Source organism: Crocodylus porosus, unplaced genomic scaffold (assembly GCF_001723895.1).
Source record: "Crocodylus porosus isolate Cpor-Errol unplaced genomic scaffold, CroPor_comp1, whole genome shotgun sequence".
NCBI lineage: Eukaryota > Metazoa > Chordata > Crocodylia > Crocodylidae > Crocodylus > Crocodylus porosus.
In genome coordinates this window covers 124,431,199-124,453,232 of record NW_017728931.1, presented here as the reverse complement: position 1 = coordinate 124,453,232, position 22,034 = coordinate 124,431,199, and the positions used below count along the sequence as shown (strand labels likewise).

The window sequence follows — 22,034 nt, the reverse complement described above, 5'->3', positions numbered from 1 at the left end:
GATGCTGCAGGTTTTTCCTCCCAAGGTGGAGAACCTTGCATTTTTTGGTGTTAAACACCATCAGGTTGTCGTCTGACCACTTGCTGAGCCTGTCCAGGTCAGCCTGGATCACCCCGCCTGTTTTCTGGTGTGGATGCTTTGCCCCAAAGTTTGATGTCATCGACGAACTTGGCCAGTGCGCTTCTGACTCCAGCGTCCACATCATTAACGAAGATGTTGAACAATATGTTATTCTCATTAACAGCCGCCTCAAAAACCTAGCAGAAGTCAAGAAATATTACAGCCGCTGCCTGTCACCTTATCAAAAAGCCTTATCATAGAATTAAATCAAGTTGTTCAGACATGCTGTCAGTGCATCACCCATGCTGGCTGTTCTGATCTGCTTGTTATTCTCTAGGTGCTTCACAACACATCCCTAGAGGGTGCTTGCTCCACGATCCTTCCAGGTATCACGGTCAAGCTGACTGGTCTGTAATTCCTCAGATCCCCCTCCACTTTTATCTTAAAGATGGGACTATATTCACCCTTTTCCAATCATCCAGGATCTCACCAAACCTGCACAACGTCTCAAAGACTCTGAAAATCCAAAGTCTCCCCAAAGTCTCTGAAATTATCTCGGCCAATTCCATCCACACCTTAGGCGTATCCCTTCTTGTCTTACCAAAATGGAAGCATCTAGCTTCTTTAAACAATCTCTAACCTGTTCTTCTGTCATTCTTGGTTGCTTGCTTGTCCCTTCCCCATCTTTGCTACAAACCATGCTCAAAGATACGGCATTGGAGTAAGAAACTAGAGTAAGAAAAGGCATGCCAGTGTGATACTCTTATACTCTTCACTAGTAACATGACCAAGTTTCTACTTTATTTGGGATTCTTTGCTGAACTTCAACTCATTAGAGAGAGAGCCAGATTGGTGTACTGTTGCACTTCCAACTCTGTCACTCCGCCCAGATAGCTTGTTCCTGCACCCTTAATACAGTCTCCCTGAAGTACAGTCAGTTCTCCTGGACCCCTTTTCCCTCTCAGACTTGCCACCCTGGGGATCCTGCCCATCAGTTTCCCAAGCTTGTTAAAGTCTGTTCTGGTTTGTTTGGTTTTTTTGAAGTCCAACATATTTATTGTGCTGCTCTCCTCACTTCTTCCCTAGGAACTTCAACTACAACATTTTGTTGCCACTGTTATCCAAGTTACCTTCCACCTTCACATTCTCAATCAGTTCCTCCTGTTTCTGACCAGCCAGCCAAGAAAAGCTTCCCCTTAACTGGTCTCTCCACCACCTGTACCATAAAGCTTCTCACAAAACACTCCAAAAATTATCTGTAATATTTCTTGACTTCAGCTAGGCTTTTGACACAATCTCTCACGTTATTCTAATTAACAGCTAAGGAAATACAAATTACACAGACGTACTGTAAGGTGGATGTCACAAACCCATCTGCAGGACACTCCCAGAGCCCCAAGTTTCTCCCTGCTGTCCTGCTACTTATTCCAAAAATGGCTTCCCCTTTTTTGGTCTCTCCACCACCTGTACCAAAAAACCTTTTCACAAAACACTCCAAGAATTTGCTGGACAGCCTGTGCACCGCTCTGTTTCTCTCCCAACAGATGTCACAGTAATTAAAGTCCCCCAGGAGAACTAGATTTTTGTCCAGGTCCCCTGGCTCTTTACTTAGCAGTAGGGAGAATTATACAGTGCTCTGGTGGGGTGCATTTGCAGTGGACTGGAAAAGGGCTAATGTGGTCCCCATTTTCAAAAGAGGGAGGAAGGAGGACCCAGGAAACTATAGGCCCATTAGTCTTACCTCGATCCTGGGGAAGCTCTTTCAGAAAATTGTCCAGGTGCACATCTGTGAGGGACCAACAGGGGAGATCATGCTTAGGGGCAACCAACACAGGTTCATTCAAGGCAGGTCCTGTCAGACCAACCTGGTAGCCTTCTAGGACCAGGTCACAAAATCCTTGGACGCAGGTGTCGCGGTGAACGTAGTTCTTTCTGGACTTTAGGAAGGCCTTTGGCATGGTCTCTCACCCCATTCTCATTAAAAAATTAGGAGACTGTGGCATCAATGCCTACACAGTCAGATGGGTCGCCGATTGGCTGGAGGGCCGCACCCAGAGAGTGGTGGTGGGTGGGTCATTTTTGACCTGGAGGGATGTGGGCAGTGGAGTTCCTCAGGGCTCAGTCCTTGGGTCTGCACTATTCAACGTCTTCATCAGTGACTTGGACAAGGGGGTGAAAAGCGCCTTGTTCAAATTCGTGGATGACACTAAGATGTGGGGAGAAGTGGGCAAACTAGAAGGGAGGGACAAGCTGCAACTAGATCTGGACAGGTTACAGGGGTGGGCAGATGAGAACAGGATGGGTTTCAATACCGACAAGTGCAGGGTACTGCACCTGGGGAGGAAGAACCAGCAGCACACCTACAAGGGGAACTCCCTTCTTGTTAACACAGAGGAAGAAAAGGATCTTGGAGTCATTACTGATTCCAAAATGAACATGGGCCACCAATGTGGGGACGCGGTCAGGAAGGCTAACTGCACCTTGTCATGCATCCACAGATGCATCACGAGCAGGTCCAAGGAGGCGATCCTCCCCCTCTATGCGGCACTGGTCAGAACGCAGTTGGAGTACTGTGTCCAGTTCTGGCCGCCGCGCTTCAGGAAGGATGCGGCCAGCATCAGGAGGGTCCAGAGAGGAGGGCCACTCGCATGGTCAAAGGGCAGCAAGGCAGGCCCTACAAGTGGAGGCTATGGAAACTGAATCTGTTCACCTTCCACAAGAAGGCTGAGAGGGAATCCTGTGGCTGTCTACAAACTGGCCAAGGGGGACCAGCAGGCAATGGGAGAGACCCTGTTCCCCCGAGCACTACTGGGAGTAACAAGGAATAACAGCCACGAGTTGATTGAGACTAGATTCAGGCTAGACATCAGGAGGTGCTACTTCACTGTCAGGGCAGCTAGGATCTGGAACCAATTTCCAAGTGAAGTGGTGCTCGCTCCTACCCTGGGGGTCCTCAAAAATGGCTAGGTATTCACCTAGCCGGAGTCGTTTGACCCTAGCTTTCTTTCCTGCCCATGGCAGGGGGTCAGACTCAATGATCTGCTTAGGTCCCTTCCGACCCTACCAACTATGAAACTAGCCAGCAAATCAGTTCTGTGGTAAATATTTTTATGTTCTATGAAGAGGGTAAATAAAAAAAAGTTGGAGCAACATAAGCTTTCCAGATACAATCATTCCAAGTTTGAGTTATTATTGTCACCTTTAATAAATCATATTTATTGTAAATTATAAGAATTATTACACAACTTTTCAGTAAAGCCCACTAACGTCATTCTTTTACAGTAGGTTTCAATCTTCCCAATGCAACAAAAAATAGGGAATTGTAGTTCAAAGACTGCCCAGTTTCCATGTAGAAGTGATGCTACAATATGACGATCCAACAAATTTCTGTTGCTGGAGCACAGCAAAAATAAAGGCTCAGAAGTACATTAGGTCTCACTTGATCTGAAAGACAATACCTGGAATAGGGGCCAACTTAATTGCAGAACACCAAGAGGCTTTGTAAGGGACCCTAGTTCAGGGGTGGGCAATTATTTTGGCAGAGGGCCACTTGCCCAGTTTGGCAGGCTGTTGAGGGCCACATGGGTAGACCTGCCCCTTGACAGGTGTCCCACCCCCAGTCACCACCCTGGGACCCATGTCCCAGGTCCAGCACCAGTGGGGCCCAAAGTAGGACACAGGCTGACAAGGGTCTGTGGAGCTGGGCTGGGCTGCACCAGCAGGGAGAAGGGTGAGCTGGCCCAGCTCCACAGAGCCCCTGCCAGCCAGGACCCCGTGCTCCTGCCCCCCTGCTCTGGGCCCCGCACTGGCCCCAGGACACCAGTGCAGGCCCCGTGCTCCCATTGGCTCCCCGCCCACTTGCTCCCAGCACCCCCCAGCCCCGCAGTACAGATGGGGATGGAGTACACAGCCCCAACCCCCTGCTCGCCCACAAGGAAGAAGCTGGTGATGAGCACGGGGAAAAGCAGCCCCTTGCCCACCCCATGGCTGGCACTCCCTGCTGCAGGCGCTCACAGCCCACGCAGGGCTGTCTAGAGCAAACAAGCCCCACGCCGGCCACAAGCAGCTACAGCACAGGGCTGTACGTAAAGAGTCATTAGTTGCTTTAAAAATATATATCCAATGTTCAGCTTGTTACAATAAGGTACAAAGTTTCTATGCCATCTTTATTTTGTTCACCTGACAATTCTCATCAGTTCAAGTATTATTTAACATCTTTAAGTGACTGGGATGCAGGAAGCCCATCAAGCATCTCAGCAGGGAACAAAACCAGAAAGACTTACCAACACTTTGGAAGGTAGAATTAGAAACCAAAAAGGATCTCAATAAATTAAATAACCCAGCTTTGTTACATTACATTGCTGCCTACAGGCACAAGATGCTACATGTATGGAAATAAAACTAAATGCATACAAACAGAAGTGTGAAATAACTGGACAGCCAGCTGCACTGTCAAGGAGAATATGGGGGTTAGTGGGTCATAACTAACCTAAGTCTGCAACATGCTGCTGTCACAAAAAGAGAAAATGTAATTTGGGACTGATTTAACAGGGATATTGTAGGCAATTCATGGGAAGTGTCTTGTACCACTCTACTTGGAAATGATGAGGCCTCAGCTCTAACACTGCATGCAGATCTGAGTTCTGAGAAAGTGGAGAGGATCCAAAGGCAAGCGACAAAGACAAATGGGTTGGAATGTAAAGCCATACAAGAAAAGGTAGAACAAACCATTTGTGTTTTAAGTTTGGATGAAAGGAGACTGGGGGAGTGGAGACTAGGACTGGGATGGATAAGATAGAAGCTTTCAAACATCTGAACGGCCACCATGAAACCAAGAGGGAGAAAGTGCTCTCTCTGGCTACTTTGGCCAAGACACGAAGCAATGGGGTTCAACTGCAGCAAAAGCAAAATTTTGATCAAATCTCAAAAAAGAAAACAAACAAACTAACTCTTCCTAATGACCAGAAGACTGAAAACAGAAAAAGGTCGAAGACTTTCCTTCACTGAAGGAAGTATGAAAAAGAATGGGAAGGCATCTGGGCTGCAATGGTTTAGGAATAGGATGTCCTACATCTGAAAACCTGACAAGTTTGGTTTCTAATTAGCAGAAAAGGCTAAATGCACCATACCTGGAAAAAATGTGTTATGTTTTCAAATAAAAAAAGGAATCTGGACTTCAAGACATTGGCACTACATTGAAATTTGAGTTTTCAAGTTGCTTCACAGTACGTCTTTTGAATAAAGCGTGAGTCTCTGGGTATAAGGAGAGCAATAAAGAGAAATATTCTCTCTTCCAACGACCACAGGGTTAGAAGGCTTCACATTCAGAATATGCCGGCTTGAGGTCATACAAGATATCATTTCAGAGCAGGGTTTGGGACAACACTCTAGTACAAATTCCAGCGTCTTCCTTTTTTCAGGGCAGAGAGTTCCAATTTAAATGTCCTCGCTGGATACTTGAGCTCTTTTCAGTTTACTTGACTTCTGACTATCAGTTGCCTAGTAAACTTTAAGACTTATACATGAGAAGGTGACAGAAATATTAATGGGCCACTTAAGGAGAAAATTTAGAGACAGGCTGAAGCAGAAAGTGGGACAACATGAAAAAGCCTTTAACTTATGCTTTGTATAACTTGCCAAACAGCAATATAGGACTATATATTGAAACCATACACATATAAAGTACCTGTACATACGTGGGGAAGCTGCTCTGATGCACTGTAATTACAGTGTGTCGGAGCTGACTATTAATCAAGTCTGCTTGACCATGCCAATTAGCATGCTCCAGTCAGCCTGCACTTCAAAATGGCGGTGGGGGTGTTTTAACTAAAGTTTGTTTGATGAGCTTTAAAGCACCCCCACTGGTATTTTGAAGCACAGGGGCACTGATGCACAAGACACAGCAGGCACTTTAATTAGAGTGACTGTCAGAGCTGTTCTAATTAAAGCACCCCTCCCCACCCCCAGAGCACATGTAAAAAGGCCCATAAAAGGTATAAATGCACCACTGATATACTCCTGAAGTATTACACTAAGGTATCTGTTATCAGTTTCACTCAAAACACACAAGTCAATCAAAACATCAATTTCTCTCCTGAATTTCATAACTGCCAATTTGGACTGATTCAGTATTAAACAGGGAAACAGACCGCTGCATTTGCCCCAGGGCTCTGGGACAAAATGACTCTGAACACAAGAATGGAAAAGACTGCAGCCAAACTTGCAAGCACAGAATACATTGTGAATGTGAAGTAAAAAAAGTCTACATTTATTGCCACTAGCAGATTCAACAGAAATTAACTTTAGATTCATACATGCAGATTCAACACATTCACATTTCTCACATCGAGTCTCAGACTGCTTCTGATATGACAGTGACATAAGGCACCCGAGAAACTTACAGTTTGGCCTTATCCAGAAAGGAAGTGCAGTGCGCAATCACCTTCTTGACTGTTTCCTGCAAGTGTGCTGTACCAACTACTATGTCAGGTTCATGTTTAAGTTTCCTTTCTGAATAGTGGCTACCACTCCCTTGAACACAGTCCTGAGGACATGGCCTTCCTTCAACTATGTCAGATTCAGACACTTCCTCATTAGATGTAGGTTACTCAGTACTATTAGATCCTGACTAGTCAGCATTGCTTCTTTCTGGTGCAACATTACTAGATATCACTGTAGGTGACAAAGCTGATGGCTGAACAACCAGTGGAGCCCCAACTTTTGCTTCTGTACTCTGCTCGGCAGTAACTCCCTGTGTCTCATAACTGGTCAATGTGACAGCACTTAGGAATATTCTACAGCAGTGCTTGTCGAAGTGGTGGTCTGCAGACGGTGCCAGTCCACAGCGAGTTGCCAGGAAAAAAAGAAATATATTTTCAGAAGCATAACATTGATATGTTATAGCGTCACAATTTGTACATTCCAACACTCCAGGTGACATCACATCGTGCAAGGTGAGGAAAGAGAAAGAAACAGCAGGTCACACATTTGTGTAGCGCTGTTACACGCAGTTGCTGCCACTGGCTGAACCGGGCACCAGCCCCTGGTCCACTGGAAAAAAAAAATGCCGGTCTGCCACATCAAATAGTTTGAGAAGCACTGTTCTACAGTACTGACATCACCCTGTTTAGCATGATCTTCTCTCTCATGTATGTTTTTAACAACCCCAGGATCTCCTTTAATCTCATATTTTTTAGTTTTGTTCATATTCTAAATATGAGAGAACATGCATGGTATCCAGCTCCATTTTATGCATTTCCCAGCAACTCAGAGTTCAGCCAGAATGCTGATTCATTACTCTTGTTCACGGGATATAGACCCAGAATTAGCCACTTCACTCTCACTATCCGGTTACCACTGTCCCTCTGAACTATGTATACCTTTTTATTCCCCTTTCTATACCTTACTGAACTCTCTTCTTTATATCTCTTAGCATGGCATACTGCCTGGACATGTCCTTTTTAACTGCAGCTTCAGCAGTAGAGTTCCTTAAACCAATACCCTACTCATTTCACGATTTTGCAGATGGACTTTTTTTCTACACGCCTATAGCACATAAAGCTGCTGCCTGCCCATTGTATAATTAATAACTCATTCATTTCTATTTCCTCCATGCACTCCTCCATGCAGTACTAAGGCATCCTTTGCTGAAGTTTCCATAGCTATTCCAATCTCAACATCATGTTTAAAAGTGAGGTCTTCCTCTGCTACATGCTTCTTCTGTACAACTTCAGTAAGTAGCCCATAAACAAATCAGTTTCCGAGGGCCTCATTAATTCCATCCTCAAAACTGCAATGTTCTCACAATTTGTGTAAATCTGTCAAAAAAGAGGAAGTAGATTCACCTTCAAGTTGATTTCTTTTATGAAACCTGAATTTTTCTGCAATAACCAGTATCTTAGGTGCTAGATGCCTTTCAACAATTTTCAGTTTTGCTTGCTGGCTTTTATAGGGCAAGCAAACAACACAGTAAACTATATGTTTTTCCTTTCATTAAACTGAGTAATGCAGCTACATGTTTCTGTGGGGGAATTTCATTTACTTCAAAAACTGCACCAGCTACTATATACATAGGACAGTCTTCAGGGTGCTATCGTAAGGCCCACTGGTTCCATTATAAGCAGCCATTTTAGGTTCCAAGAGATTTCATGTGCTTGCAATCAAAACAAATTCTTAAGATTAATTTAATAATGCATACCCCGCTCATGGGATCCCATTAGCATTGCCAGTTTGTCCCAAAACAGTCATAAATAAATGACTCCAGGTACAAGTGTGGGAAAGAATGCTCCCAGACTGGCAAGCAATGAATGCATTGAAAGTAAATAGTTTTACTCTCTATATGCATTGCCATTAGCAAACTCAACAGAAAGTAACTTTGCATTCACACATGCAGACTCAACACGTTCACATGTCTCACGTAGGCCACATCCATTTGTACCCGGGAAAGAAAAAAATTCCAGCATGTTGAATAATTACAGGACAAGTGAAACACACGCAGGCCAGAATAAGACAGAAGTAAGTACTGCTCAGACAACTCAGGAATAAATTAGTCACCACCGGGTCACACAACTCCAACACAGCAAGTTCTTCAAGCACTAGGGACAGGAAATTTGTATAATAACCTGCAGCCAGGAACACAATTACCCAAGGACAGATGTGTCCAACAAAAAGCATTAAAGACATGTGCCATGGAAGGTTAACACCACATATTTGCACCAACACCAAAGCAGCTTCTTACTCGTGGTTGGAAAGGACAGTCTACTATACCCCTCCAAGACAACCACCTGCCTAGCTGCATGCAAATCACACCCACGTAAGGAGAGACAACTGAACACCACAGGGTGGTTTTTAACTCATGGTTGGAAAGGTCTGTTTACTAAGCCCTTTCAAGATGGCCACCTACTCAAATACATACAATCATTCCCATAAAAGGTAGGGCATGGATAGATTCAGGGGAAAGGATCTGCCTCTTCAGTGACAGCCTACAAGAAAGTATCCTACAGATATTGCATGGTATCCTGAAAGAGATCTTCCAGAGGACTTGAGGTTGACCCAAAAACCTACAAAAGTCAAGGCCCTGTCTAAATAGCTGTCAGTCAACTCCAACCCACAAAGCTAAGCCGAAGAAGTGAAACAGGCTGGCCCAACCCTAATGAAGACAGCATCAAAAAAAGAAGGTAAAAAAACAGCTTCTCTAGAGTCAAAGAATGGAGAGCACTTGGTCAGAGCAACGGCATCTCAGAGTCCCCTAGCTTCAGAGGCTCTTATAAAAGGCAATCCATACTCTGTTCTTACTTAGGCTAACCAAAACAAAATGAGAACCAGTTACACCCAGGGACATCACTACAGGAGAGAGAAAGAGACTTCCAAGGCAGAGGAAAGCTCTGCCTCCAGCAGCTATTGAACAAGACTGGATGCAAAACGAGGCACTCCACCCAACTAGGCTATTTAGTGATTCGTCTCCCAGGCAGAAAACACAGGAAGGAACTGGTAACCTTTATGTAGAAAAGTTGTTTTGTTTGTTTGTTTGTTAAGCCTTGCAGAAGCCAGGAGCATTCATCAAGGGGTTGTTATGTAGGAGATGGGAGAGATCTTTCCTGGCCTCTACAGACAACTAGCAAAAGCTGTGAAGCAAGGGAATGACAGACTGCAGAGAACTCTACACCCACACACAGGTTACATATACCTTGTTCTAGATACCATGCCTGCTAACTGCTGAACCATGAATTCTCTATTCTATTCATATTAGCTCATCCATAAACTTAGCTATTTACCATTAAAAAAGATACTTAAAGTTCAACCATGTAAAATGCCATGCTGATATCCAGAAACCAAGATCCTCCTGAATCACAAAAGCAGCATAAATCATGGTTATGCAAGCTTACTACACTGTCCTATGCCAGCCTACCCCACTCTTAAAGCAGAAGCATCTAACCCATGTACCTGCTATTGTATTTATTCCAGCAAACTTCAGATTTCACTTTTTCTTTGCCCAAACTGTGCAGTCATCACTTCAGGGAAATTATAGTGAAAAAATTTTGCAAGAGGAACTATCAATTTCCATCCTTCAAGCCTACTTTAAAGTATCAGTTAAACACTCAAAGATATAACCCAACATCACTCCCCACAAAAAAGGACGAGAATTCAGATTACTGAGGAAACAAAAATTTGACCATACAATTATTAATTTGTTTTTAAACCATTCTTTGAAGATGCCAAACATCCATACATGTCTTCCTGGATAAGACAACCTGTATCTAGGTTGTCATTTTCTATAACAGCACTCTTAATTCAACAATATGCCATTTCATGTTGTTCTCCAGCATAACAGCCATCCTATGTAATCAGGTGTTTTTCCTTATTAAAAGCTGTAGACCACACTGGATCCCTTCAGTTTACAACTTGCTGATAACATCTCCTTTGGACTTCTCTTTCAAAAGGGAGTTTTCCACAACAGTAATTCAGACTGTAAACATTTCTACCAATTTATTAATACCAATAAGATTATATTAGAAAAGTTAAATTAATTTGTAGCACAAAAAGGACAGATACGGAGAAAGTCTCCCAAAAGCCACACAGTCCACTCATACCTTTGCTTACCCTTATACGTTGCCCCTGGAAGGCTTGGTGTTTCAGTTTGTATTTTTGGTTGCATCTCCCTCACAAAGTAGTTACAGAAAGTTTCCAGCTCAAAAACCTACTCTGAGATCAGAGTGGCAATTGTCCCACAGAAGTTTCAGAATGGCTAAATTACTTTATTATTAAGCAAGTATTCAGCATTCCGTTCGTTCTACAACAACAAAAACAAGTTGAAAGCTGAATGACAGGGGAGCTCAGCAAACCTGCACTCAAGCTACTGCTGTAATTTGGCTTTTCCCCTAATTAACGCATCTTAACAAAAGCAGAACATGACAGCATCAAATCAGGCATTACTGCTATAGCCTCTAAACCAAAACTCCCCATCTACACAACAGGTAAACTACCCCACACTCAGCATCCCCAATCCTGGAAGAAAAAGATGACCAAGAGCAGTTGTTCAACAAGGGCTATCGTTTATGACAAATTAATGATTCTTTTAAATTCTTCTGTACTACTACGTACCTAAATAAGATGTTGCTGGCATACAAACATGGTATATTTATCTCACACATAAGCTAAAATTATCCAAGCACTTTGGTATACACTTCATGCCAAGTCAGTCCACAAATCTGTCATTTATCCAGCAAACTCAGTACTATCATAAGACTTGTTCAGAGCACCAAATCTTACTGCATACAAAATCCAAATAATATATTCCTGTTTCAGGTATGTGACAAAGTATTATCCAAGAGATCTAAAATTTTTCTCCCTTTTGACCCAAGAACATAAAATCATCATCAACTTAGTTCAGTTCATGCACTGTTTTTCTGTAAGGAGAAAAGGTGGGGGGTAGCAATGGAAAAAGATCTTCCTTTCCACATTCAGTCAGCCCCTACAAAAATTATATCCATCTTTGAAAAACAGCAACAGCATTGATTGCTTTCTAATTGGATAAAAGAGGCAAAATATTTAAATGAAATGGTTGTCTGCTGAGACTTACATAAATATACAGACAATATTAAGTAAACAGCATTTCACCAAGTTTCAGAGGCATCTAACATAAGATGCATCAAAACTATTATTCAGTCATGCCACTCCAGCCAGAAATAGAGTCATCATACCAGCATGGTAAATTAAGTTTTTATGACTGTCACATCATGACTGGCCTGTATTATTAAAATTGTTCATAATGGACCTTTAGCTAAACCTTACCTATTAATTATAATTTAACATTGTCAAGATATAAAGAGCCTTGACAGGAACGTTTACCATTTTTCTTCTTTTTTTGTTTGCTTGTTTTTTCAAAGAAGTTAGTAGCAATCATGCTTAAAAACTAAAAATATCAAGCCAACTGAATTTTATTACAGAAGCAGACTTTCCTGCCTTTTGAAAGCCTATATTAATCAGCGAGATTACAGGGTTCAGTGTAGTTATATGGTTTTAAACCGCCTCAAGAGCTGTAGTTTGGAGAAACTCTTGAAGGTAGTAACTTCGGCAGGCAGGGACCGCATCCAGGCAGACCTGGATAGGTTAGAGAAGTGGGCGGCTCTGAACAGGATGCAGTTCAACAAGGACAAGTGCAGGGTACTGCACCTGGGGAGAGGGAACCAGCTTTATGGTTACAGGTTAGGGGCTGACCCTCTCAGCAGCACAGAGGCAGAGAAGGATCTTGGAGTAAGGATTGACTCCAGGATGAATACAAGTTGCCAAAGCGACGAAGCAATAGGCAGAGCCAACCACACCCTGTCATACATCAACAGGGGCATCACTAACAGGTCCAGAGAGGTCTTGCTCCCCCTCTACGCGGCGCTAGTCAGGCCACAGCTGGAGTACTGTGTCCAGTTTTGGGCGCCGCACTTCAAGGAGGACATGTAGAACCTGGAGACAGTCCAGAGGAGACCACTCGTATGGTTGGGGGCCTCCGTGGCAACCCTATGAGGAGAGGCTGAGGGACCCGAATCTCTTCAGTCTCCGCAAGAGGAGACTGAGGGGGGGATCTTGTGGCTGCCTACAACCTTATCAGGGGTCACCAGCAGGGACTCGGGGAAAGTCTGTTCACCAGGGCCCCCTTGGAGTCACCAGGAACAACGGCCACAAGCTGAGGGAGGATGGTTTAGGTTAGACATTAGGAAAAACTACTTCACTGTAAGGGCGGCCAGAGCCTGGACTAGGCTTCCCAGAGAGGTGGTGCTCTCACCTTCCCTGGAGATCTTCAAGAGGAGACTGGCTAGGCACCTGGCTGGGGTCTTATGACCCCTGCCACCCCCAGTGCTCCTTCCTGCCCATGGCAGGGGGTCGGACTAGATGATCTGTCTAGGTCCCTTCTGACTCACTGATTCTATGATTGAAGACAGGTCCTTTAGTATGACTCAACTGTCAAGTTAGGTTTATTTCAGCCTTCCTAATTTAGACTGTAACTATACAATATTTTGAATAACTACATATAGCTTATTATTACAACTGTAGACATTTTACAGAAATTATCAGGAATACAATTAGCTCTGCAAGATAATCAAGACCCTCCGTGCAAGTTCTTAATCCCTTAACAGATTTAGACTATTTGTTCACGACTTCCTTGATACTAAAGAGGTTGTCCTAACCGATTAGTTTAAAATACAAAAATTACCACATATTCTGTTATGCTTACAGGTACTAACAACCATTCTTGAAGTGCCATGGAAGAAAGAGTCAATCTATTTTTTGGTTCCCTTCTTCTGTCAAAGTCTTCCCCTGCTATATCCAACTAGCCTTAACACACTGAAAATACAATATCTTATTTTATACCATCTTATGTGAGAAGAAACAGAGAATTAGATGTGGGCACTCATATTTCTTCTGAAATGCTATAGGTCTGAAATTTTCTCAGAAAGAATTAATCTTTGAAATTGTCATCCCTTAAAAAAAAGTTCCTAAAAGAACATATTTAAAAAAAGTCAAATTCTTGTTAGAATCAAAACAGTTTTGTAACTCTGGAAGGAGAGGAAAAAAAAATGCCACCTGACACACATACAACATCAATTTTACTCATCACAGAAAAATCCACCATTTATAAAGATGTATAACTACAACCTTCTTAGGTGTCTGTGTATTCAGCTATGAATATACTGGCCTGGAAACATCATTTGCAGTATTTTTTTTTTTTTTACCACAATTAAGAAGGTCCAAGTATTTAAGAAATAATTAATTCGTATAATACTGCTAAATATACAACCCTAATTCATTCTCATATTCTTCATAGCAACTTGCTCAGAAAACTTTATATTTTTATCTGACTATACTTTTCCCAAAATATCCATGATTTCTTTCTAATTTTCCACATACAGTAATGACTTTAAAAACATTGTAGGTAGAGGACCATATACTGCATGTTTCACTGTTACCCTTAAACAAAAGGGGCAAAATTGTAGGCCTTTAACAAAAACAATAAGGAAGAAGAAACTTAAAGACAAGAATAATGAAACTAGGGGGCAGGTGTAGCACTAGGATCTAATTTTAACAGGTTTAAAATATGAACTTAATTTCAAATCAAACACCCACTTAACTCTTTTTTAAACTGAGAATATGTCATGCCAAACTCTTCAATACTTTACAGCAGGGGTAGGCAACCCCCTGGCACACATGCCAGAGTGTGGCACACAAAGGCATTTTGCTTAGTGCACATGCCTCAGGGCAGACAGCAGTGAAATGGCTGGGGCTGAGCCGCCATAAAACAAGGATCAAGCCCCTCACAGTTTTCCCACCACCCACTCTGGGCATGCCAACATCTTACAAGTCAAGGCTGCAGGTGTTTTTGACACTGCCTAAAAATGTTGCCAAGCCCTGATTTACAGCCTAAGAAATCTCAAACAATTTAGTGCATAAAATATAAGACAGGGCAGAATCTGGTCCTATGCTGAAGATAAGCTCTTTGAACTTGTAGACAAGAATAATGATTATTAATCCCACCTCATGGAATATCTTATCTTGTAAGTAACAGCAACTAATAAAAATTACATATTTGATTTGAACAACTTATTTTCATCAACATGCAACATTAGAGTCAGGGTCATTTTATTATCTTTCATCTCCCATAAAGAACCTCAAACCTTCAAGAAGCTTTGTGTAGGCATAGCACTCACCTACACAGAACTCGTGATATTTTACTTACAGATGTTTCAGTAAATAACTTTTTACTTTTATAGTATTTACTTTAAAAATTCTATTAGCATTGTAACAGTAACTTGGCAAGATATGTAATCCAATGCTTAAGAGACAAACTGCCACACACTGAAAGTGTTTAATATAATAACTGCCATACTAAGAATAAAATCCGTTTACTCTATTCATAATTCAATAGTTATTTGTAATTGTTATATGATCCATCAACTATGGTAACATAAGCTAATAGCATGAAAAGTACTCCAAATAAACACACTCTTTACCAAGTGCAGTGCACTTGGTAAATCAACGGAAAATCTCTAAATTATGTATTTGCATAGAAATGAAAATACTAGAACAGAATTCCTATGTTTAAGGTCTTTCCATGATAACCCACTGCTATGCGAAGTCTGACCTTCAGCCTACATATAAGCTGCACTAGTTTAAAGCTTATAAAATTCAGGATGGGGGCCAGACCAGCAGCAGCCCACTGAGAATTCATCTAGTCTCATAAATCTTGGTCAGTCCAAAAAACAAGCATTAAGCCTAACATAGATGCAGTTTATACCATGAAAGAAAATCCTTAACATTATGAATAATTCTGTTCAAGGAACTGGTTTAATACTAGAAATACTGGCCAAAGATCTCTTTTGCTGGTATAAGCTACAGTGCCATGAAGTCATGAAGTAGCACTACCCCCAAACTCTTAGGGTATATGGCTACGGACAGACATTACACACAAACCAGTTTAAGTCATCAGAAACTGGTTTAAACCTGTAACAAAACCGAAGTTCAGTACACAAAAAACAGTTTCAAAATAGCTGAAACTGGTTTAAGATAAACCTGGTTGAATGCAGTATCAGACTTAACTGATTTAGGTCAAACCATTTTGTGGAACTTCTGTCCCAGACCCCTTTCTGGTTCAAGTTAAATCACAGTACCACACTATCCCAGGAGGCTTTACAGCTGTAGGCTGGGCTGTGCTGTCTGCTCCAGCAGAGCAGGGTTGGCTCCACCCCTCCGCTCTCTAACTGCAGCAGTAAGACTGGCTGACAAGGGGGTGGGGGCACGAAACCCAGCTGAGATGGAGTCCCTGCCAGACTTATCCCCTGCTGAAGGGAAGGGATGGGAGCATAGGCCAGCAGGCTCAAGGGAGGGAGGGGAGTTTAACCCCCCTCCATGGTCCATGGGACCCCAGTCTGGGTCTGCGTTGGCGGGGGGGAAACAGGGGATGGGGGACAGGGACACATGACTGTCACACTTCTGCCCCCCATCCCACCTGGCTCCTTGCTTGAGCAGGGAAGAAAGAGCACAGCCCCTACCAGGGTTTTCCCCTCTCGCCCACTGGAGTGGAGAACAGGGGAGTGGCCATACCTCAGCCAGGACGACAGAGTAAGGCAGGGAAGGGGGATTTAATCCCTCCTCCCTCCCACCCTTTGTCTCAGAGCACTGGCCCAGGACCACCATCTGGCCATGCCACCTACTTTGTGAAAAACTAGCCAATGGTAATGGTAGCTGGATTATATACCTTACCTTGCATGCATTCCTTGTATCTCCCCCTCACCAGGTCTTGGGCCTCAGGAGGCCTACAACTGCAGTCTTCCATATCATCCTTTCGTGCAATCCCCTTCCAGCTATCCCCTCCAGATCTACTTTTACATCATCTTCCCAACATTGCCTTGGTCTGCCTTGAGGTCTGATACCCTTTTCACCGTGGGTAAACCAGCCATCTTTAGTATGCTACCTACCCTGCAATAAATGAGATTGAAAACCCAACCCACTGGGAAAGATCAACCAAAAAAAAAAAAAATCAAATCAATAACATTACTACTTAGATGTCAAATGTATTAACACTTCTTTAGCTTTGAGTTAAATCCATGCAGCTACAGCTGCTTCTTTAATTCCTCTTCCCAACAAATGCTACAAAACACCAGGACATCTATAAGAGCACTAAGTATTTTTAAGCCACCATCCCCCCCACACACTATATGGCAAGATACAAGATGAAAAAATAAAGGATTGTTTTCTGTTGCATTCAGCCACCGCTCTATTTCTAATTTTAGATTTCACTTTGGCTTGGAAGTAGAGTGATGAGTAACAGCAATCCCTTTTTCACAAACTTGCCACTGCTTAGCAGTAGCAGCACACCCAATACATAAATGAGAAGATATTACTCCCAAAAAAGACAAGACACCCTTACAAGGTTTTAAAGAGAATGATCCAAGAGACCAAGACTATTTCTCTCACCACCTTGTCTTCACCCTTCTTCCATTCCCAGTATCAGAGCTTGAGTGGCTGCGTAAAGTACACAAGCCATGTCTAAAACTGCTCTGTGTCTGCTTCTACAATAAACACTCAAAGAAAAAGACTCTTTTCTAGTAGAGTGCTAGAGTAAAATAACTATGGTATTCTGGGCCCTGCAGCTTTCCTTTGGCTCATTATTCAGAACTGGAAGTGTGCGAAAGAGCGCCACAAAGTATACACTAAAAAGACAGCAGAAACTTTGAACAGTTTTTTTGTTTGTTTTTTAATAAAGGAGAAAGAGAGAGAGCGCACGCGCGCACACAAGCAAATGCACATCGTTTTGGGCAATACATCTGCCCTTGCAGAACTACAAAAAAGGAAACGCAAACACTTTCCCCTGATTTCAGAAGTGTTCTCAGCCCTGCTGCTGCTCGCAAGCTCAGTATTAACAGTGTCAGTGGCTAACAGACCAGACAGCGAAAAAGGTGCTGAAAAGCATAAAAAAAATTCTAACCTTTCAGACCATCATTGTAAGCAACACTTTTAACAAATGTTTAAAATATAACATTGTTCAGCCGCACGCACACTCTACAAAGAGACTAAACTCTGCCTTATATCGCTCTGGAAACGGAAAGCATGTCAACCGCCCCAGAAAACAAGACTTTCTATACTCAGTGCAGAAGGACAACGACAGGGCCAAGCGGGACAAGCAGTCAGCCCCCACATGAAAAATGGCCTTATGTTTCACAGAAAAAAAAAGAAAGAAAGAAAAGAAAAGCCAAACCAAAAGCAGCTCCTCACCCACGCCAGCTCCCTTATGACAGCACCACGCACGCTGCGATTTCCAATGAAACCAGCTCAGACACAGCACTTCAAACCAGACTCGCTTTTCTTTCTTCCTTCCTTCCCCCCTTGCCCATTCCCAGGGCCGGGCTCACTCAGGACCCGGCATTTTCCCATCTCCCACCCACCGAGGTGAAGCAGCCACTTCCCAAAGTCTACTTCCTCTTCCCAGCTCCGACCTGAGCAGCTCCCGGCGCCCCTGAGTCTTGCGCAACATCCGCAGCCTCCTCCCCGCCATCCCAACGTGACATTTCCACCGGATTTCATGCGTGTCCTCGGCCCGGGGCCGCATCCCACCCTCCCCCGCCCCCTCCGCCCGCCGCCACTATTGTTCCGCCGCCGGGGTCCAGGCAAGGGAGAAGCGGAGCCCGGGGCGCGCCCGCCCCGTCGCGGGGGAAGGATACGGGGCCGGGGGCTCCGCAGAGGACCTCAGGCCCCGACCCGCGGGGATGCTCCCGCCGCCCCGCTCACCATGAAGTCGCTGGCGAAGTTGTCCTCCCCATTGTGGTCCGTGTCCTTCATGGCCCGCACGCGCTGCACGAACCGCCGCAGGATCTCCTCCTGGCTCATCCTGCCGCCGGCCCGCGCCCGCCGCCTGGCCACCCCTCAGCGCCGCCCCATCCCCGCCGCCCGGCCGAGCGCTGCCGCCGCCTCAGGGACACGACGAACTCCCCAGCGCTCCCCGCGCGCAGGCGCAGTGCCCGCCGCCCAGCCCCACCCCGCCGCGCGCCATTGGCTGCGAGCCTCACCGCGCCTCCGCCATTGGCTACATAGCCCGCCAATCACCGCCCGGCCCTTCCTTCAGACAAGACCCCCGCCTCTCCCCCCAGTGTCCCGGGCATGGCACCTTCCTGCTGTTCCCTAGGAGGGAACCACTTGGCGGCGAGGGGGGAAGGGGCAGCCCAGGGCTGAGGTGTGGTTCGCACACCGCGGGACGTCATGGCCCGGGGCTTGCTGGGAGATGTAGTCCCCCGGCGACAGGCGGGGTGGGGCGGGGCTGGGCTCCGGGAGTCCGCCCCTGCCCCCGGCCTGGGGGAGCTGCTCCGCAGGGGGAGACGCCCCGGCGTCCTTCTGTCCGACCTGATTCGGGATAAGTGAGAGAGGGGGAGAAAACGCCGCTGCTCCCCGGAGCTTTGTCTCGTGGGGATGAGCTGGACTCGGCTCTTTGTTCTCGTTGCCCCGAAACCTCCGCTCCCAGCTTCCCGCGGAACAGGAATTGCACCGGCGGGCGGACGGCCGCGCCCGGGTCATGGCGCTGTCGGTCCTGTCCGGTCCGGGACGCAGCAAATCCTGATTTAACATTTAGTGCCAGAAAACGGACCGCATTTAGAGGGCGGGCGATATTGTTCTGGATAAATACTAATACTGGTTATTTATCCTGCTGCAAATGTCCCTCTGGTTCCCTGTTAGAAATGGCACGGCTTATTTTTTTTCTTTACAGACACAGACTTTATCTTTGCCGGTGCACGGCAAAGCTCGTAGCCTGCTGGGAAGATGAATCCAGACTCACCACTGTGGCACATAGGGCAGCTACTCGGGGTTTGAAAAACCCACTCACCTGTGTCAGAGTTTGTGTGTGAATAATTCAGGGCACAACCTGGGTAAGAGCTTGGGTTAATTCTGTAGCAGCGACGTGCTTATACTCTGCCACGTGTCAGAGGTCTCAGTAGGTTGCGATCAAGTTATCTGTGAATGTTTTCCCCTTTGATAAACTACCTTGATTAAATTCACCAAGACATTGTCTACATGTTTAAGTTTTGCTACCTTAATTATGGGTATAACTTATTCTGCCTCAACAAAGCAAAGTAAGTTTTACCAAAAAAAAAGGCTTCTAGCTCTAAAACTACATCTGTGCTAGGGCATTTACTGCCATACTTATCTTGTAAAAAATTACTCTGACCTTCCTGATATAGATATTCCAGGAAAACTTTTTAAGTGTAGGACAAGTCTAAGTCTCTCACTGCAAGGCTTGTTTTCCATCAATGGATTTTCATGGGACTTGCCAAGATAAAGAATTACGTACAGAGGAGCATCCCTTAAATCAGCAGTTCCCGACTTCAGGGTGCAACCCAAATTAGGGTCGCAGGGGGTCCACGATAGGGTAGCATTGGTCCCACAGAGAACCCACAGACCCTCCCACAGGGCAGCTGTGGTTTGGCCCACCCTCCCAGCCCACAAGGTAAAGGTTGCTTTACATTTATTCCAGCTGCAGGGCCCCGCACAGTGTTAAGGGCCCCACACCCTCCCTAGGGTTAGCTCTGGGTTGGGGGTCCTGATTTAGGCTTGCGGCAAGAAAAGGCTGGGAACCACTGTCCTAGATGCACAGGATCTGGGAGAAGGAACCCAGTTCTGTCTGTACTCAAGTATTGATGCTTGGAAAATTCCCCACAGCACTGGAGCCTTGGCTGTACTGGGCAGAGCAAGCTTATCAGCTCTCAGAGTCTGGTATCCACTGAGGATCCCTGCCTTGACTCCATAATACAGCTGTCCACCTTGTCCCCAACACAGACTTGCCCTCATGTCCTGACCCTGCCTCACTTCCCAGTACCACAAATCTCATACTATCAGGAGCCAAAGCACAGGGAGAAATGAGCATTTGTGCTAAGGCCATGAAGAATGAACAAGAGGGAAGGGCCGAGAATGGAAGGCCCAGTGGGGAGGTGACAAGTGTAGAAGCAGAAAACAGGAACGTGGGAGGAACAACAGAGATAAGAAGCAATGGGCAAGGTAGGAGAGATCCATGTCCCTCTTTTTTGTCACCTACAATTGATTACATCTGCTTCTGGTGAAATACTTACTTTGCCCAGGAGAAATCTTGCCCCATGAAACCTAATGATAGGAGAGAGCATCTGAAGCCATAATAGCTCTGGCCAAACAACCCACCAAATGATACTCTGGAAATATGGACAATTTTCTGCACTCCACCAATGTATGTCAGACAACAGAGATAAAATGAACAAATTGGCTTGCCTTGTGCACATTAGCAGGGGAAGAAAAGTCATGATTTGTTGCATTAGATGTCATTATGATGTCATTAAAAGTTACAGATATTGATCTGGACTTGTTTATGATCTGTTACTACTTTAAAGAGGCCTTACTGAGAGTGCAGGAATAAACCATCCCAATGCACAGGAAGACTAGCAAGTATGACAGAAGACCAGCTTGGCTTAGCAGGGAACTCTTCAGTAAACTAAATTACAAAAAGACTGTTTATAAGAAGCAGAAACTTGGACAAATAACTAGGGAGGAATATAAGAGCATTGCTCAGGCATGCAGGGATTAAATCAGGAACACCACAGCACAACTGGAGCTGCAGCTAGCAAGGGATGTGATGGGTAAACAAGGGTTTCTACAAGTATGTTGGTAGCAAAAGGAGGATCAAGAAAAGTGTGGGACCCTTACTAAATGCAAGAGGCAACCTTATGGCAGAGGATGCAGAAAAGGCCAAAGGCTCTGTGCCTTTTTTGCCTCAGTCTGCACAGGCAAGTTTAGCTCCCAGACTGCTGCACCGGGCAGCACAGTTTGGGGAGGAGGTGAGCAGCCAGCCAACAGTGGCAAAATAACAGGTTAGAGACGATTTAGACCAGCTGGACATATACAAGTCCATGGGGCTGGATGGGATGCACCTGAGGGTGCCAAGGGAGTTGGCTAATGTGATTGCAGAGCTACTGGCGATCAGGAGAGGTCCCAGATGATTAGAAAGGGGCAAACATAGTGCCCATATTTAAGAAAGGGAAAAAAGAGGATCCAGGGAACTAGAGAGCTGTCAGCTTCACCTCAGTCCCTGGAAAAATCATGGAGCAGATCCTCAAGGAATCCATTTCTAAGCACTTGAGGTGAAGGTGATTAGGAACAGTCAGCATTGATTCACCAAGGGCAAGTCATACCTGACCAACTTGGATTGCCTTCTATGATACGATGACTGCCTCTGTGGATGTGGGGAGACTGGTGGATGTGGTATACCTTGATTTTAGCAAGGCTTTTGATATGTTCTCCCACAACATTCTTGCAGGCAAGCTAAGAAGTATGGGTTGGATGGACTGTGAGATGGATAGAAAAGTAGCATCAATTCAGAGGGTAGCAATCAATGGTTCAATGTCTAGCTGGCAGTCACATCAAGTACAGTGCCCCAGGGGTCAGTCCCGGGGCCACTTTTGTCCAACGTCTTCATC

The 22,034-nt window shown here is 44.8% G+C and overlaps 1 protein-coding gene across 5 annotated transcripts in view; it reads right to left on the bottom strand.

Annotated features, from left to right (window-relative positions):
* PTPN12 (protein tyrosine phosphatase, non-receptor type 12) overlaps nt 1-18,507 on the bottom strand; it is a 124,327-nt gene extending 105,820 nt beyond the window's left edge. For 2 of the 5 annotated variants that reach the window (XM_019543612.1, XM_019543615.1), the window contains exon 1: nt 18,334-18,505. In XM_019543612.1, coding sequence (XP_019399157.1) covers nt 18,334-18,432 — 99 coding nt within the window. In that variant the 5' untranslated portion in view covers nt 18,433-18,505. Of the gene's footprint in view, nt 1-18,333 lie in introns of all 5 variants that reach the window. The other 3 variants (XM_019543616.1, XM_019543613.1, XM_019543614.1) reach the window with 3 other exon arrangements.
* Between the last annotated feature and the right edge of the window lie 3,527 nt (nt 18,508-22,034).